The sequence below is a fragment of the Physcomitrium patens genome, chromosome 11 (assembly GCF_059467195.1).
Source record: "Physcomitrium patens ecotype Gransden chromosome 11, ASM5946719v1, whole genome shotgun sequence".
Lineage (NCBI taxonomy): Eukaryota > Viridiplantae > Streptophyta > Bryopsida > Funariales > Funariaceae > Physcomitrium > Physcomitrium patens.
Window position 1 is genome coordinate 7,436,498 of NC_143420.1, and position 17,674 is coordinate 7,454,171.

The 17,674-nt window shown below is 35.6% G+C and overlaps 1 protein-coding gene across 1 annotated transcript; it reads left to right on the forward strand.

Moving 5' to 3' along the window:
- Positions 1-13,324: 13,324 nt before the first annotated feature.
- On the forward strand, positions 13,325-16,514 carry LOC112288447 (annexin D1). Its single transcript, XM_024532614.3, has 6 exons — positions 13,325-14,212; positions 14,335-14,711; positions 14,828-14,902; positions 15,030-15,242; positions 15,389-15,478; positions 15,582-16,514. Exons 1-6 carry the CDS (start codon positions 14,137-14,139, stop codon positions 15,996-15,998), a joined length of 1,248 nt encoding a protein of 415 aa, XP_024388382.1. The 5' UTR covers positions 13,325-14,136; the 3' UTR covers positions 15,999-16,514.
- The last annotated feature ends 1,160 nt before the right edge of the window (positions 16,515-17,674 follow it).

A 17,674-nucleotide genomic window follows, 5' to 3' on the forward strand; every position in this document is an offset into this window, starting at 1 on the left:
ATAAAGATTTGGTTAGAGAAGTATAAGTCAAGACCAAAAACTATGGAAATTGACTAAAGTTGTTTTTATTGTGTATTGTAAATTTGATCATTATCAAATTGTTAGATTGAAATTTATTGAAGTTTAAGTAGATTGAGGTCTCAAAAATGGGGTTTTGAAGATTAGTGAAAGTTCTTAAGATTTTTAGTAATTTTCTAATTAAATTGACGTGAAATTTATATATGTAGGTAGTAGACTTAATTTTTTACATATGTGTGAATTTTGAGAGGTATTTAATAGTGGAATTAAGAGATTTAGGCTTGGAAAAATTGGCATCAAGATTGGAGAAGGAGGCTAGTCAATAGTTAAGTGGATTTTAGGATTTATCTTCTATTTGATAAATTAAATCTTCTTAAAAAATATTTATTTTTGTTGCCAATTTAGTTGTTAAAATGTATACAAAATTCGAGTTGAAATCAATGATTTAATTATTAATTGTGAAGGTTTCAATCTACCATAGGATTTATTAAGAATTTATTTAAGATCTAAGATTAATTTAGGATTTAGAATTTTGTTAGGATTTATTTAAGATTTTTTAGGGGTTTTTTAGTATTTATTTAGAATTTGATTAGAATTTATTTAGTATTTATTTAGAATTTTATTACAATTTATTTAATATTTATTTAGAATTTGATTAGAATTTGTTTAGAATTTATTTAGGATTCAATTATGATTTGTCTAAGATTGATTAGGATTTTCTTAATATTTGATAAATATTTGTATAAGATTTGACCAATTTTTTTCTAGGGTTTGAATAAAGTTTGTTTAAATTTTGATTAGGATTTGTCTAGAGTTTGATTTAGATTTGTTTAGAATTTGATCAATTTTTGTCTAGGATTTGAATAAAGTTTGTTTAAAGTTTAATTAGAATTTTTTTAGAATTTGTATAGGATTTGTATTGGATTTGTATTAGATTTGTATAGAATTTGATTAGAATTTAATTAAGATTAATTATGATTTTTTTTAATTTTTTTATAATTTATTTAAAAATTTAATTAGACTTAATTAATATTTGATTATTTTTTTAAGAATTAATTATAAATTCTATTGGAGTTATTCTGACTTATTATTACAAGTTTTTTTTCATCTTTTATAATAAGGTATTGAATGCATTCTCAACCAAGACTTCATGAAATATAACAATGTTGTTAAGAAGAGTTGTACTTATATTATTGAAAACCTAAGTACATTTCTCAGTATTATCTAATAAAGTAATACAACTATAAAATAAGGATCATGGTTGCCAAAGAAAACGATGTATCAAAAAATTACTTTCTTTAGGTATATTAGGAACTGTTATCATATTATATATATTCTTACTTGAGAATGCACTGGGCACTTAGCTGTGGAAGGTAAATAACAATGCAAAAATAATTCTACCAAGTCTAGTAAAGCCTTAAATAAACTTCAAATAATCTTTAATAATCCAATCAAACTTTAATCTATTGAAATAAATTTAAAAGAAGTTATAAAAAGATTCAAAGAATCTTAAAGAAATAATAAAAATAAAAATATTAATGTAGTCTTCATTGAAACTTTAATTGAATCTTAATAAAATTTTAGGTCAAATCTTGAATCAAATCCTAATTTAAATCATAATTGAACCTTAACCAAACTTTAAGTCAAATCTTAGTTGAAATCCTAATTAAATCTTAATCAAATTCTAGAACAAATATTAATGAAATCCTAATGAAATTCTAAATCCTTAACAAACCTTAAACAAGTTCTAAACCAAATTCTAATCAAATCCTAGATCTTATACAAATTCTTAACAAATTCTATAGCAAATGGAACCTCAACAACTAATAATCAAACCATTAATATCAACTCAAAATTTGCATACTTTTTAATAACTTAGTTAAAAACAAGCACAAGAAAGATGAAATCAATTGCTTTTTCTAATTGAAAGACTTGTAAGATAATCCAATTGGGTGTTAAGCAACCTCATACTCCAATCTAAATGCTGAACTTTCAATACTAATATCTCCTTCTTGAACTATTGAATTACTTTTAATCTTCATTTAAAATTTTGGAAAACAAGCTTATTATCTATATAATTTTATTTTTTGCTTCAATCCAATTGATAAATTGCTAAAGATCTTAGAAATATACTTTGACCTTTAAACTCTAATTTCTAAGACTTCAACTCACAAAAACCTTCAGATACTTTGATCTAATTATTTGATTGATTTTAAAACTTTCACACATATTAAAAACTAGTACATCAAAACATTTCCCAAATTTCATATATATATATATATACCACAAAACTCAAGAAACCTTCAAATTTATAAATATATTTTTATTTCTTAAAATCTAAATCAACCAAGAACATCACTAATTTTAAAAATCTTTTAATAATTCAATATTGACTCAATCAATATAAAACCAATGCTTAAAACTCTCTCTTCTAGTTTTCTCTCAAATACTACTCTTTGATCTACAAAAGAATCCTAGAATCACTGTAGATATATAGTTTTATGCCTTAGGATTTGATATTGATCCAAGTTGACATCTGGTCCTCTCTAGGTATTAATTCTTGACTTCTTGAGGTAAATTTTGCTAAAATCTATTCTTAACTTCTTCTAACACATGTCTATATCTTTGATTTCTTGAATTAAAAGAAGCTTGTTGCTAATAAGAATACAATCATGAATATAGACTATAATTATGATAAAATCCTTATTATTTTCTCTTTTGATTTATATGCTTACATCTAATTTGACGCATTGGTATTTGTGAAGGATTAAATATTGATCTAATCATTGATATAATATTTTAGATGATTGTTTAAGATCATACATGGATTTATTTAACTTGCATATCTTATTAGTATATATAGAAGGTAATCCTTCAAGAGTAGTTATTTAGATGTCTTCTTCTATAAAACCATTTAAAAATGTTGTTTTAACATATAATTGAGGTATTTCCAGATTATTTTGAGTGGTTAAGGCAAGAAGAATTTTGATAGAATTAAGTTTGACTACAAGAGAGTAAATCTCCATGTAATCCTTGCACTTGGATGAAACCTCTTGTCAAGGACAAGAACTCGATGAAAAAACAATTCAAACAAGTGAGCATTCACTCAAAGAGAGGTAAAAATATATATATAAACAAGTATATATATTGAAAGAGAAACTGGAATGGCTATTGCCAAAAGACAAGAAAACTAGAGACCCTTAAAACAGACTAGAAGCAAGAAAAGAGTTGACAAGAGTGAAGAAGCCTTCACTCTTGTCTCTATATATACTCTCTAACTAGGGGCTACGTAGTGACGTTCTATAGGACCTCCAATATGTGTTGACTTTGTAGGACACATGCCTTGACTTACAAGGCAAGTTTTTCTACGTGTGGGCCACATAGTTAGCTTGATCTTCAAGCTAACAACATGTGTGGCACATGGCCAACTTGTTGACCACGTTTCTAATCCAAAAAGTCAATTAAAGATACCTATGAAGTCAAAGCAGCGTCTAAGAAATTTCTAGGAAGCTTCTATATTAAATATTATAGAATTAACTTACTTTCACTTACTTTTACTTATTTCTATATGTAATTATTAGCTTACATGATTATGGTCGTGACATTACCCCTCCTTCTAGAAACGAGTTCCACGAGAAGCGGTCATCATATGTTGAGGAAATCTATGATGCGACGAATTGTATTCGCCACATACTTTGATCTTTGTTCTCTTCAAAGATGATTGATAGGGCCTCTCAACCATCGGTAGTGTCCCATACCAGGGCGGGAAGACCACCCAGTTATTTGATCATTGTTGAGGCCTTCGTAACTTCCTTCGAATAGAATATTTGGAACACTATCAGGAGTTGTTCCTACCTCTAGCAAAATCACCAAACATCGGGAGTCCCTTCCCAAATCATGATACCAAACGCGTTGTATCTCACCATCTATTTGAGGAAGAACATGTCATTCTTGAAGATCTTCATCTCGATTGCATCGTCTTGAAGGTTGTGACAATCGTAATGTCTCATCTGGTAGGTTAGCAAATGAAGGCTCTTGAGTTAAATCCATTGTTTGTTGGTGCTCCATCTCCTGAGCGCCACTAATACAACAAAGCTACGAACAAGAATTGAAAGTAGAATGTTATCTTGCCTAGATGTTGTTTCTTTTATAAAGAAGGTTTTCATTTTTATTTTGATGGATGTCGTTGATGAAAAGCCTCCACCGCCTTTGCTGCATTTGCAAGATTCTTCATTGGCTCCCATGTGCGTTCACTAATATCATATCCGTGCCAATGGACAAGATATTCTATTTTATTTCGACGCTGCCTTGAATCTAAGACTTCTTCTACTTCAAACTCTTCATTATTGTCCACTTCTATAGGAAGAGGTGGAGCTTGTCGTCTTCTTGGTATGTCCACTGTCTTGTATGGTTCAAGAAGAGACACATGGAATACTGGATGGATTTTCATTGTCTTCGGTAGATGTAAACGATATGCAATTAGATTGATTTGTGCAGAAATAGAAAATGGTCCCAGCCTTCGATAGTCCAACTTGTCGCAAGAACGAGTGGTCTTGATATTACGACGAAGTAGCCATACCTTATCACCCACGTTGAGTTGTGGTTGCTCCTTACGATATACATATGCATTTATCTTTTGTCATTCTTGAGCTTCCTTCAATTGCGCCTTCATTATTGCATGTAACTCTGACAAACGATTTGCCATATCTTCTGTTGCAGGATTATCAACTTTTGAAAAATCAAAAGCATCAAGTCGTGGATGATAGCCATAATTGGCAAAGAAAGGTGTTTGTTGCATGGAGGAATGTACCATATTATTATAAGCAAACTCTGCCAATGGCAGAAGGGTTGTCCAATCATCTTGTTGGTAGTTGATGGTACACCTTAAATACTACTCCGAGACTTGGTTTACGCACTCTGTTTGTCCATCAGTTTGAGGATGGAAAGTCGAAGATAGCTTTATGTCCACTTTTAAAATCTTGAAAAGGGTCCTCCAAAATCTCGACACAAATTGAGTTCCCCTATCCGATATGATATCTTTAGGTAATCCATGATAGCGATAGATATTATCAATGAAAAGCTTAGTTGTTTCTTCACCTGTGATAGATTTTATACATGGCACAGAATGTGCCATCTTGGTGAAACGATCTACTTTCACAAATATAGAATCATAAGATCTTGAGCTTGGAAGATCTGTGATGAAATCCATAGAAACAGAAGACCATGGTTGTTCTGGTATAGGTAATGGCTGAAGAAGTCCGTAAGGTCGATGACGAGGAGTTTTTGATCTTGAACAAATATTACATGATTGTATAAAGTCTTTGACTGACTTCCATATTTGTGGCCACCAAAAATCTCTTGATATGAGTTCCAAAGTCTTATTATATCCAAAGTGTCCTACTGCTGGAAAATCATGACGTGCTTGAAGAACACGTAAACGTGCTTCTCCTTCTGGAACATATAGGCATCCTTCATAATATAATAGATTATTCTTGAACTCAAACTTAGAAGAATTATGAGACTTGGAAGAATTATTCTCAATATCATGAACAAGAGGGTCTAAGGACATACTAGACTGGATTTGCTTGAGAAAAGTTGAATCAACAGTTAATGTTGATTTCATTGCTCGGAGATGAAATTGCTCCGGTTTCAAGAGGACCGTTCTTTGTTGCTCAAAAGCTGCATCTCTTTCTTTTGGTGCAAAATAAGAACGTCTAGACAATGCATCGGACAAACCTTATTGTTTTCTTGGTCGATAAGTAATAATGAACTCGAATCTTGACAAAGACATACTCCAACAAGCTTGACGACGATTCAACACGCGTGCTGACATGAAATATTCGAGGTTCTTGTAATCTGTATATACATTGACTGGACTAGAAGCGCCTTCTAGATAATGACGCCATTCTTGAAAGGAATCCACGATTGCAAGTAGTTCTTTATCGTGGATCTCATAATTGATCTCGGCTGCTGAGAATTTTCTTGAATGAAAAGCTATCGGATGAAGTTTGTCATTTGTTCCCATTTCTGACAAAACTGCACCCAAGGCAAAATCCGATGCATCTGTTTCCATAAAAAATGCCTTGGAAAAGTCAACACAATATAAGACTGGTGCAGATACAAACGATGTCTTCAAGGCTTCAAATGCTGCTTCCGCTTCTTGATTCCATTGAAATTTGTCTTTATTGGTCAAGCGTGTAAGTGGAGCTGCAACTCGTGAAAAGTCTTTGATGAAGATCCGATAGTAATTGGCAAATCCCAAGAAACATTGGACATCTCTTACTGTCCTTGGAATCTTCCAATCCATGATTGTCTGGATTTTCTTAGAATCCATCATGAGACCATCATTTGAAATGATGTATCCTAAAAAGTCAACTTGAGTAGTATGAAATACACACTTTTCCATCTTGGCGTACAATCCTGCATCTCTAAGTTTTTGTAATACTTGACGAACATGTATTTCATGCTCTTCGACGTTGTTAGAATAAATCAGGATATCGTCTAGGTAGTAGATGACAAAATTGTCTAAGAATTCACGAAATACATCATTCATGAGATGTTGAAAAGTAGCTGGTGCATTCGTGAGTCCAAAAGGCATGACATTATATTCAAAATGTCCGTACCTGGTTCGAAACGCACTCTTCCATTCATCTCCTTCCTTGATTCGTACTAGATTATATGCTCCTCTTAGATCTATTTTTGTATAAATCTTAGCCTGATTCAATTGGTCAAGGAGTCCTGATATCAAAGATAATGGATACCTGTTCTTGATTGTGATCTTGTTGAGTCCTCAATAGTCAACACACATTCGCAAAGATCCATCTTTTTTCTTTACGAATAGAATTGGAGCTCATTCTGGAGATTTTGAATGGCGTATGAAATTCTTCGCTAAATTCTCGTCAATATATGTCTTGAGTTCAGCTAACTCATCTTGCGATAAACTGTAAATTGGTCCAAATGGTGGCTGAGTTCCTTCCTTGAGGTCGATTGAACAATCATAGGGGCGATGCTCAGGAAGAATATCTGCATTATTTTTCTCAAAAACGTCTTGATAATCCTGATATTGACTTGGAATGCAACTTGAAGTCTTTACGCTTTCAGAAATAGGTGCAACATAAATAGCAAAAGTTGATCCTTCTTTTGCTGCGTATATAAATGCTTTTGCACCTATAAGTACGGGTTTTACTATACTAGATTTATAACTTTTTACTTGGTTGGTAGAACTATTAATAATGCTTTCGGAAAAGTCAAGTTTACGAGAATTCCAATCTATTCAAGGGTTATATTTTTCTAGCCATGATAAACCTAAAATAACTAGATTGGATTGGGATTTAATTATGTTAAAAGCTATGTAGCTAACATGACCGTTTATTGTTACTTTTATAGGGCGAGTTTCATGAGTGACATCTCCAGAAGACAAAAGACGGCCATCAATGACTTCTACATGTATGGGTTTAATTTTCTGTACAAAAGGTATTTTATGACTTTTAACAAATTGTTCATCTAAAAAACATGTTGAGGCTCCCGAATCTAATAAAGCAAAGGCTTTGTAATTCTTAGGTCCTAAATATAATTCTATTATAAAACAAGAAGAGGGTTCTGAGGAGAGGATATGACCTTCATTAGGAATTGTACAAGGTTCCAGCTGCACAGTCCCTATTGTAGCTGGACGAGTTCGTTTTCTGACATGTTGTCTTCTTTGACCGCCGTACCCCTCATTTTATAGTTACGTTGTTTCTTTGGACAATGTTGAGCAGTGTGCTTAGGTTCTCCGCAGTATAAACATAATCCTTCTTGATGACGATGAATCTTTTCTTGTTCAGTTAGGGGTTTAAAACGTACAGCGTCAATTTGCATGTCTTCTACTTCCGAATGTACGTTTGGCGAAGATGCTAATGTTGCCATTGAGTAATAACATTGAGGTTCCCATGTACAACTCTCGAATTGAAATTCAAAAAGTCGATTGTCACATTTTATCGCAAAATCGATTGCTTGACTCAAAGTTTGAGGATCAAGTAAGTTGAGCATCAATTTCTTTACTTCGTATTGCAATCCATAAAAAAATTGATTGATGAGTGTAGCATCATCCCACTTGATGTCAATTGCAAGTTGTTGAAATTGTGAAGCATACATTATTACTGAGCGGTTTTCTTATCGCAGAATTCGGATCTTATTTGTTGCGACACGAGTTGCATCGTGTTCACCATACATAGATCGAAACTCTGCCAAAAAAGCTTCCAAATTGTCCAATATTGGATTTCGTTGTTCAAAAAAAGACGAAAACCATGATAATGCTGAACCAGAAAGTAGAGTGCCAATAAACCTGACTTGTGATCCTGGAGTTGGATAGCTTTGTGGATGAAGTTCAATTGCCAATTGTACTTGATTGATGAACCCTCGAAACTTTGATCTTGTACCATCAAATTTCTCAAGTAAAACAATTCTTGGTTCTCTAGTGCTTACAGGGTGTTGTACAATTCGAGAAGGAATGTGATTTGGTGTAAATGTTGAAGTAGCTCTGATCATCTCTATATCTCTACTTTCTGCTATTCTTGTTCTTTCCTGTGTTGGTGAATTGAGTTGATGCATCGCAAGCATTAACTCCCTCATTTGCTCTTGCATTTGTGCCATTGCACTCTTCATTTCAACAAGCTCTGCCATAATGGTACTAAGAAGAAAAATTTGTTTGATATTGCTCAAGACAAAGAAAAAGAAAAGACTTGATAACAAAGAAGATACTAAGAACAATATCAGTTTAGAAGTGGATAATCCGCAAACTTCTAATATGCTTATGTCTTATTAAGAGAAAGGGGTAATCCACTCTTACTCAAGAAAAACAAAGCTCTGATATTGTAAGTGCACTCTTGTCAATCCGTCAAGGACAAGAACTCGATGAAAAAACAATTCAAACAAGTGAGCATTCACTCAAAGAGAGGTAAAAAAACATATATAAACAAGTATATATATTGAAAGAGAAATTGGAATGGCTATTGCCAAAAGACAAGAAAACTAGAGACCCTTGAAACAGACTAGAAGCAAGAAAGGAGTTGACAAGAGTGAAGAAGCCTTCACTCTTGTCTCTATATATACTCTCTAACTAGGGGCTACGTAGTGACGTTCTATAGGACCTCCAATATGTGTTGACTTTGTAGGACACATGCCTTGACTTACAAGGCAAGTTTTTCTACGTGTGGGCCACATAGTTAGCTTGATCTTCAAGCTAACAACATGTGTGGCACATGACCAACTTGTTGACCACGTTTCTAATCCAAAAAGTCAATTAAAGACACCTATGAAGTCAAAGCAGCGTCTAGGAAATTTCTAGGAAGCTTCTATATTAAATATTATAGAATTAACTTACTTTTACCTACTTTTACTTACTTTTACCTATTTCTATATGTAATTATTAGCTTACATGATTATGGCCGTGACACCTCTTGCAACTAGCCTTATTTTATATTTTTCAATACTTCCATTAGCTTTAGATTTTATTTTAAAAATCCACTTTGAATTGATTGGTTTTTGCTTAAGAAGTAAATTAGTCATGTACCATGTATTATTCTTGTTTAAGGATGTAATTACAGCATTGATTACTTTTTGTCAATCTTGAGTATCAAACCTCTCCATTGCTTCTTGAATGGAGTTTGGAGCTTTTATATGAGTAGAAACAAGGTGGGCTTAGTGATGCCGATTATATTGTCATTTATACTCTTTTCTGCCTTATATAGACTCTAACAATCTTGTCGTTGGTTGAATAATTCTTATTGGTCGAGAATAAGAAGGAAGATTTGGGGTTTATAATGTAGAATGGACTTCATCATCTTCAAGAGGTAAGATCTCTTGATTATTTAGTAATGATAGTTGAGAGAAGTCTCTTATGACATGAATTTAAGAAGGAGGTTGTTCTCTCACATTTGAAGAAGTATTATGTATTGGTTGTTGATCAAATACATGTATTTCTTATAGTGGTGGCATTGGTGGAGAAGACATGCCTTGAATAAGAGGTATGTTTTTTTTATTGGTCTTTATTGAAGGATTTAGAGTTACTATTCAAACTAGTTATTGAAGAGTGTTTGAATAATTCTAAATCTAATAAGAGTTCTTCATTGTTCTTTTGTAAGTATGTGGTTGTTTGGGATCATGTAGATTCTCATTGAAGAGAACATCTCTTGAAATGAGAATTTGCTGATTTTATATATTTATAAGTCTATAGGCTTTAGATTCTTCACTATAGCCTAGAAAGATAGTGTCTTATAAATGAGAGTCTAACTCCTTTCTTGTTTCTTTAGGAATGAATACATGAGCTTTGCAATCAAATATTTTAAGATAAAATAAATTTGGTTGTCATTTGTACCATAATTTAAATGATGTTTTAGTAACTTGTATAGATTTTATAGGGCTCCTATTTTGGAGGTAATTTGCTATTTGGAGTGCTTCACCCCAAAAACAATTAGGTAAGTTTGAATAGGATAGCATTGCAAGTATTGCTCCTATTAATATTCTATTTTTTCTTTCAAAAACACCATTTTATTGTGGTGTATAAGCTGTAGTATATTCTTGTTTAATGCCTTCTTTGTTACAAAAATCTTTAAAGTCATTGGATGTATATTCACCTCTACAATCAAATCTTGAGGTTTTGATTTTAAATCTTGTTTTTTTTTTTTTTTTTTTTTTTTTTTTTACAAATTTTATATATAAGGTGAATTTTTTAAATGCTTCAGATTTGTATTTCATCAAATATACTTGGCATTATCTTGTTAGATCATCAATAAATGTAATGAAGTAAGTATATCCTAAATATGTGCCTACTTGCATAGGACTACAAATATTAGAATGTACAAGTTCTAACAATTGGGTAGCTCTTTGTGCACCTTGTATAGGAAATTTTTCCTTATGTTATTTATCTTCTATGCAAGGTTGGCATAAGGTAAATTTTCTTTCATCAAAGGGATCAATCCTCTTTGCCATAGTTTGTATTTATTTGAATCTTTGAGGATTCATGTATCCTAGCCTTAGGTGCGATGAATCAATTTTATTTAATTGTGTTGTTGCTAGAATAGCAATTTGAAGGTTGTTTAAAAGTATTTTGTATCTAATTCAAATAAATAAGGATTTAATTTGCATATTACAATGATTTGACCAAATTTATTTATAAGTGTAGTAGTACCAATGCTTATACAAATTTCTCCTCTTGCCTTATCTAATTGTTTGGTAGAGAAAAATTCTTTGTAAGTCTTGGTATATATAATACATCATGTATGATCTTTTCATTATCATTTGTAAGTTTGATATTTACATCACTATGTCCTTTTATTATGTATGATGTAACATCATCTCTTAAGTAGACAACTTGTTTGTCTTCACTTTTGATGTATTTAACAAATCCTTCTTACTTATGACACATATGTTGAGTTGCTCTCGAGTCCACATACTACATTGAATTTGAATTTTCTTTAAGTATAAGTGCTGCCACATATAATTTATTTGTTTTGGTAACAACATTTTTTTCTTTTTTGTTATTACAATTTTCAATTGCTATTCTTGTTATACAATCTTTAATCAAGTGACTTGATTTCTTGCAAAAAAATTACTTGTCAATAGCAAAATTATTCTTTTCATGTGGTTTGGAGGTAATACTCTCTCTTTGTGAACCCCTTTTGAAATTCTTATTTAAATAAAATTTCTTGTTGTTATTCTAAAATTTCTTACCTACATATAAGGCTGAATTATTATCAAATATTAAACTCATGTTTTTCATGAGTGTTTCTTCCTCAATCAAATTTGTTATCAAGGATGCTAATGTGATCCCAAGTTGCCTTCTTAAGGAGCTAATGAAGGATCTATAACTTAAAGGCAAACTTCTCATTAAAGTGAGAATTGCTTCATCATCTAGAACTGTTGATCTTGCTACCAATAATTGTTCCATATGTGCTCTAAAAGTATGTATGTGTTTAATAACACTATCACATTTTCTCATTTTTAAGGTGTATAATTTGTCTTTTAAATACATCTTAATTATTGCATCATATGATTCAAATATTTTTACTAATTCTTTCATGCTGAATTTGCTGATGTGTAAGGTCAATACAAAGTAGATAGTATTCTATACAAGAGACTAGTGTACTATATAGTATAATTCTCCCAATAATGATCACAACAAAGCAACAACTGACACAGGAAGCACCAGGTTTAGTGTTTGTGAAGCGCCAATTTTCACGACACAAGACCCATCAGCCACCATGACTGTCTCGCTCCAGCCGAAGGCACCTCGAAACACACACATACACACACGTAGGGACACACACTACACACAGTGATACACAATAATATATATAGACATAGTCACACAGGCATATATATATCTATATATAGATGAATACACACTTACATATATATATATGTATATAGATGAACACACACACACATATGAACAGACACATAGAGACACAGGCACGTATATACATGGCGAAAAGACCTTTAGCGAGCTTTAAAAACGAGCCTGATTGAACTCCTGGACCATAGCGACGAAATGCAACTCGCGAAGTCGCAACACCAAGCGGCAACTGACTGCTCTTTTTCTTCTTCTGCTGCGGTTTCTTCATCCACATTTAACACAGACGCTATTTCACTTCTCACTGAGGCCCGGTCGTCGCCGTCAAATATGTGCATCACCCGAAGAGATAGATGCCCCGCTTATCTGGAGCTCCAACAATTGGACTTGGGGCCGGAGCGAGCAGGCCCCATGTGTCCCAGTCACACGCCATTAATGCAGCCCTGATGTCCTGAGGAGTGGATACATAAGCCCACAGGCGCAGGTGCTCAGAGCCTAGTGCCGCATTCCCGACTTGCCCGCGTTCACGTGCGAGCGTCCCCACAACCCACTGCCGTGCCACTCCGCTTCACTTTCCAGATTGTCCTCGCATCTATCCCGTGCTATCCATTGGTCTCAGCTTTTTCCGCTCATGCGTCATCAGCATTAAATTTAAATCCGCTTTAAAGCCCCCACGTCTCCTTGGTCGTCTGAGTAGCTCAGAAATAATCAGGTCTGGCGTGGGATTTAGTAAGTGATTTCATGATTAAGATGCGTTAGTGGGGTGTTTAATGAGATACCCGTCACCGCGTTTGTCATGCATTGCCTACGTTCAAAGCCTGAAGCTGGGCGGAAAGAGGGAGAGATGCGGTGCCGAAGCTAGAATTGGTTGCTGATGGTGATGAAGGCTCTAAAGATGGAGCCCGTGGACCTAAACCGCAAGAGAGAAAGGTGGCAGTTGGCGTGCCCGGTATGGAATCCCTCGTGGGGATCCGCCAGATTTTCTCGCAGGAATTGGAGCAGGTTGGGCGGGTGTACCTCTATGGGCGTTAATGTTTAGCAGTGGCTTTTGCGGGCTTTTTCATATGGTGAAAAGTCGCAATGCAGGTCACCCGCAGGAGTTTGGTGCGATTGAAAGGCAGTCGCTGAGTTTGCCTGAAAAGCGATAGCACTCCCTCTGTTTCTCGCAGTATTGATGACAGCCTGACTTTAGAGCTGATCTGGAAGAGTTTCTCTGGCAGGCTGAACTATAGTCGGCTGAGTCTGTGCCGATGTCTTGCAATCCTCAGTGCCTAGCCAGTTTCTGTGGAGGAGAGAATGTGGACTAGCCAGTGCAGACTGACAGATGTGCCAAAGAGAATGTGCTGGGTGGTGTTCATATGTTGTGTGTGCTACAATCTGTAGTGTCAGATGAGTGATAGCCGAGGAATTGACCCTCCTCGAATCTTGTTGAGACCTGCCTCAGATGTCTTCGCCCTTCCGACGCTTGAATGATGGCAGACTTCTGGTAGCTCGTCGCAGATCTATCCGGTACCACCAGCAGTGCAGAAGTAGCTGGGAGTTGCGCAGATTGTGCCTGTTAGTCTCGAAGCGTTTTTAGTTGTGCACTGGTATTCAAGAGAATGCTGAAGAATCTTAATCGGTTCTCAAGGGTTTTCCCGAAGCCGGGAAATGTGGTCGTTGGGAGCTTGCCAAACGGTTGCTGTATGGTGAAGCAATAATGGAAATGTACTCTCATTATTTATCTTCACGACTGAAATAGTTAGAGGAAGTAAGCCTAACACGAATAGAGGAAAAAGAACAACAAAATGGGGGGAGTAAAACAATTTCAACAGTATCCAGGCTTAGAAGATGATATTAGAGATCTCCGGTATGCTCTCTCAGGTACATCCTTAACCTGATTGATCTTGAACATTTCTGTGATCATTTCGTTGCAGTAAATTGGAGATGCTTTGTACCTTGAGGCTATGTTGTTGATGATGTTGCCCTTTAATACTCCGTGACAGGTCTATTTCCGAATGAGAGGAAAGTGGTCGAGATCCTAGGCAAGAGGAGCCAAGCGCATCGAGAGAGCATTGCCGAGGGTTACAAGCTCTTGTTTGCTGAAAGCTTGCCTAAACGCCTCAAGGCGTCCATGAGTTGCAAAGCTGAGAGATGTCTGATGCTGTGGATGATGGATCCGTCGGAGCGAGACGCTGTGCTTTTATACGAAGCTTTGAGTCAAGGGGGTCCTAAGAAGGATCGTGCAGTGATTGGAATGCTGTGCACACGATCCTCCGCACAACTATACCTGATAAAGCAAGCCTACTACAGTGTGTTCTGTCAGACACTCGAAAATCACCTTGACGGCTCAGGGTTTGTCTTCCCAGAGCCCCAGAATAAGGTACTGTCCAGGCTTTTCTCTTCTTTTCAGCGTTCAACATTATGTGGTGTGAGGTCAATATTCGAGAGAGTTTTTGCGTGACAAACTGAAACATATTTCTGTGCTGACGGGTTCAGAGAAAATGGGCATTTTGGAGAAGCGCCGAACCTAAGGTGGAGGACCCACCGAAGAGACAGCTTGCTATTACAAAGGTAAAATCCTCTTTAGTCCGAAGGATTTCGATCATCTGTGCCCTTTTGTTGCGCCAAGTTGGAAGGCAAAGGAACTGAAATCTGAACACCTTGTCTCCTTTGTTTTTTTCCCGCGCTTTCGGAACAGCTCTTATTGGCGCTTGCGCGCGGCAGTCGACCCGAAAACACAACCGTGGATCGCCACATTGCTTTAACTGATGCACATCAACTCAATAAAGTGTGCTCTGGAAAGCTGGGTAATGAGGAGACTCTTATTCGAATCTTCAGCACCCGGAGCCCATACCAGCTGACGGCCACCATGAACTTCTACGAACAGCATTACGGTCATGACTTCGAAAAGGTTGGCTCTCTTTTCTTTCTTCCCATCTCTGTTGCAATGAAGGCCTCTTAAACCTCTGATTCTAGGGGGGGGGAGGGGAAAGAAAAAAAAACAACAACAACACTTCTCAACTCATACATATTAAACCCTACACTGGCGACACGCAGGCTTTGAGCAAGAAAGATGCAGGAGAGTTTTTACAGGCGTTGCGAGCAGTCGTGCAGTGTCTCCGTCGACCTTCCGAATTCTACGCCGAGGTATAAACTCAGCTGCTGTTCGGTGTCTCTTCTGTACATCGCACATCGTCTTTGGTGACCACCAGGCGCTGAATAACACACGTTACTATGTTTTCTGTTTCAGGACATCATAACCGCGTTATCAAAAGGGAACGGGCCCGTGGATGAAGACACCCTGGTGCAGATAATCACTACTCGAGCGGACGTGGACATGCACATGATCAGGATAGAGTTCATGAAAGAGTGCAAGAGGGCGCTGGAGCAGGTGATAAGCGAGCGAGCGATGGGCGTCATCGGCCAGTTTCTAGTCACCGCCATCAGACAAAGAGACATGGTTTTCAACTCCAGGCCCACCTCGGAAGGCTCCACAAACTCCTATTACACCAACCCACTCTCCACCGGATCGCGACAATCCTCCGACAGATCCCAACCTGACACTTTCCACAGCGGCAGCCAGGGATCCAGCGGCACAAACTCGTCTCACAACTCATTCACCTCGAAATCGAACCAGCACGCAATTGTGAGTGCGTCAGGCTCATAAGACAGATATCCACCTCTCTCTCTCTCTCTCTCTCTCTTTCTTCTACTGATCCAACCCGTGTGGAGGTCTCCACACTTCCTTGTACAGCGGGACAACTTTTCCACTCCATCCACATCCCACACGATGCTTTCCACCGAAAATCTAAAGCATCGCCGTTTTCATGGCGCAAGTTGAGTCCTTTTCCCCAAGACAGTTGTGTGTGTTTTTTTGCGGCTGCTGTGCTTAAGGAGAGGTGTAAGCTTTGTCAATGGAGGTTCGCACAGCAGCACTTCTCTACTTTGCTCATGAGAACCGTGTAGCTGTTCATTTTTTATTATTATCATTATGTTATTATGCAACAGAAATGGGGCACCTTCAAAATTCCTCGGAAACGCCACCGGACTTGTAGAGCTCAAACTGCCCATGTACTTGTAGTTAGAAACCCAACCTTTGGAGGCGCTGGTGGTGGTGTAAAGCTTTTAGCTCCATTTGTGATATCAAAGTTAGCAGTGAAACTCAAGCTGGGTTTTATGTTCTCATGTGTTGTATTTGTATTTGGCTCATTCTCACCAAGAGCATTGAAGTATTGTAGATGAAATGAAGGTGTCTTTGATGTGTGTGTATTTGCTACTTCCTGCTTTGTTAGGGTGGTGCGTGTTGCAATTGGTGATGGTGAGTTTTCAGATTGGATGTGATTTTGTAACATGGAATCCAACATGTAACATGAAACTATGATTTATTTTTTATTTTTTATTTTTTTTGTCGGGCAATTTGGTGAATTCTTTGGAAGTCTTGGAATTTTTGTATCTGTTTGAGAAATTTTTGTGCCTTTGCATTGTATTGTGTAAACAAATAGGCTTGAGTTTAGGAATAAAGTACTAAAAGCTAATTTATTAGCACGTTGAATGAAACGTGATAATTTGTGCTTTTTTTGGGTCTCAACTCATTATCGAAATGTCTTATTTATGGTTTCAAAGTAACTATAAAAGAAACAAGCAACATTAAACGAAAAGATAAAAGAGCCAAAAGTGCTCAACTCATGTTCCCTTTTTCTTTTCTTTTTTGCTTTTGTGTTGAGTAATGAGGGATTTAATCTGTTGCTATTACCCATTTTTGAAATTGTGACACAAACTGGACAATCAGTTTCAATTGTTAAAATTAATGCATACTTCTAATGTATCTTGTAGTTTCAACAAAAGTACAAACCCATCTGGAATTCATGCTTATTTCATTTAAAACTTACTGAAATATGTCAAAAAAAATTGTATGTTTTTGTAATTCTGCAATTATAGTAATATTCCTTTGTACAATTTATTCACAGAAGTAATCATTCATATATACACACATAATTGTTCCTTCATAGAATCGTTCATTCAATTTGAAATTTTTAGACAGGGTAATTTGAAGAAACATGTAGTGATGTTCTGTACTATGCAAACTGTCATAGAATTTTTTATTATTGTTAGGTTATATATATATCATGTCTCATAATATTGTTACTGGTCCACTAAAAAGGAGTTATTCATATCAAAACAAGACGGTTAAAAGCATGTGTATTGGTCTATGTATCAAAATTCAACATTCAAATCTTAAAATCTAATTTATTGTGATCAATAAATAAAACATATTAATAAAATGGTAACTGCACAACAAAATATCTCAAAAAATTGTAATCAACCTTAAAACCTATCACGAAT